This window comes from Convolutriloba macropyga, chromosome 2 (assembly GCF_964194025.1).
Source record: "Convolutriloba macropyga chromosome 2, txConMacr16.3, whole genome shotgun sequence".
NCBI lineage: Eukaryota > Metazoa > Xenacoelomorpha > Acoela > Convolutidae > Convolutriloba > Convolutriloba macropyga.
Genome location: NC_134469.1, coordinates 6,357,628 through 6,359,563, shown reverse-complemented (window position 1 = coordinate 6,359,563; position 1,936 = coordinate 6,357,628). Strand labels below are relative to the sequence as shown.

General features: G+C 28.6%; 1 protein-coding gene across 1 annotated transcript in view; it reads left to right on the top strand.

Annotated features, from left to right (window-relative positions):
- LOC142355315 (uncharacterized) overlaps nt 1-1,485 on the top strand; it is a 45,562-nt gene extending 44,077 nt beyond the window's left edge. The window contains exon 7 of the mRNA XM_075407523.1: nt 1,410-1,485. Coding sequence (XP_075263638.1) covers nt 1,410-1,485 — 76 coding nt within the window. The remainder of the gene's footprint in view (nt 1-1,409) is intronic.
- The last annotated feature ends 451 nt before the right edge of the window (nt 1,486-1,936 follow it).

The following is a 1,936-nucleotide window of genomic DNA, read 5'->3' as shown; positions in this document are numbered from 1 at the left end:
GAAACAAAAATTGAGGTTTCTAATTTTTTTATTTGGTAAATCGTTTTGACCGAATTTTGTTTAGTTTTAATTAGTTCTCTTATTGCAGATATGCTCGCACTTCATTGATAATTTTTGTATTCAAATTAGAGCGATGGTTTGGTCACACCAAAACAGGAGATGGAGAAGCAAGCTATTGGTCTTGCAGCCTCGAGTTTTTTTTCTCTAATTTTTAAAGAACAATAAGAAAATGTTTTAACTTTGCTTTCTAGATTTTTTTGTCACGTCCGTCAGTTTTGTCCTCACGACTTCTGTTTTTTGTTCAGTTTTTCCAATTTTTGATTGTTTTTTGTTAAAAATTTTTGGCAATCTGACTGATTGCTAAAAAAAAATTTTCATTAATTTTATTGACCAATTCTTTGCGGGTTCTGCCTTTTTTCTCAGCGAGGAGAAATTTTTGAAAATTTTTGTAGTTTTTGGTTAGTTCTAACATGGTTTCTGTTGCTCTCAAATTAAATAAAAAACTTCTTACCAAAATTATTGGCAGGGTCAATTATTGTGTTATCCCAACATTGAGTTAAGGACATAGCAGAGTAATTTCACGAAAATTTTGTCTTTGAAAGAAAAAAATTTCTTCTAAAAGTAAAGGCATGACAAGAATTTAAAAAACCTCTTAGGAGCTGGTCACTATTGTTTGGAACAATTGTGTTATAATTTGTTATGTTTTGGAGTTTTGCACGTTTGATGCTCAACAACAAAGTTGACCTCAAAACGTTTAGGTCGGAACAACTTCATTAGAGAGTGGAGATATTCACAGAATATTCACAGCTTAAATTCTAAATAATTGCGGTTAAGTGATTGATATTAGGTAAATTAGAATGCATCGCTCCAAAAATCCCGAAAAAGCTACGGAAATTGCTAAAATTTTTATCTGTCATAGTGCTTTTAGTGTTGGGTAAAAAACACAATTAAATTACTTGTGGTGAATGTTTGTGTTCAAGCGCATGCAATCCACACACACACACAACACACACACACACACACATATATATATATATATATATACATATATATATAAATATATATATATATATATATATATATATATATACATATATATATATATATAATTATATATATATATATATATATATATATTATATATATATATATATATATATATATAAAATCTGACTAATTTTTTTGGTTAAATAAAAACCTACAATCAGTTTTAATTTTGATGCTGAACTACATGAGTTATAAGATAACCTAAGTTTCCAGTTATTCTCAACAGTCTTTTTTACTTCTTGAAGCAAACGACTCAAATTTTTTAACTTGTGCGCCAAAACTTTTTTATGTTTTTAACAAAGACGAAAAATCTGCAACTCCTGAGTTGAAAGTGTTTATATTTGTTTTCTTTGTCATTTTAGAGAATCCCAGTTTACTGGTATGGACCAAATAGCTATAATGCGAAATACTATAAACCTTGAGCTACCGCATCACTAGCTTTTAATGTACACCATTTGATTAACCATCTCAAAACATCTTATAATTGGACTATCGAGACCGGAATTAACATAACTATGCGTCAAACAATTTGTTGAGCAAACAAATGGCTCGTAGTTTTGTATAAAAAACAGGAGACATAATCTGTCTAAATTAACGTTTTAAATGTTATATGCTTGATAAAAAAAACTTGCAATGAAATCTGTATCAATTTTTATTTGAGAGCCTTAAACTCATAATTCCGGTGAATTGATTATTGTTGGGCAAATTGGAATGTATCTCTCCATAAAATTCAAAAACTCTAAGAAGTTGTTAAAATTATTATTTACCATGTTGGTTTACAATGCTTATCATGTTGGTTATAAAGCAAACAATGCTTATCATGTTGGTTATAAAGCAAAATGAAATAATGTATGTTAAATGTTAGAATCTAAGTACATTCAATCTGAAA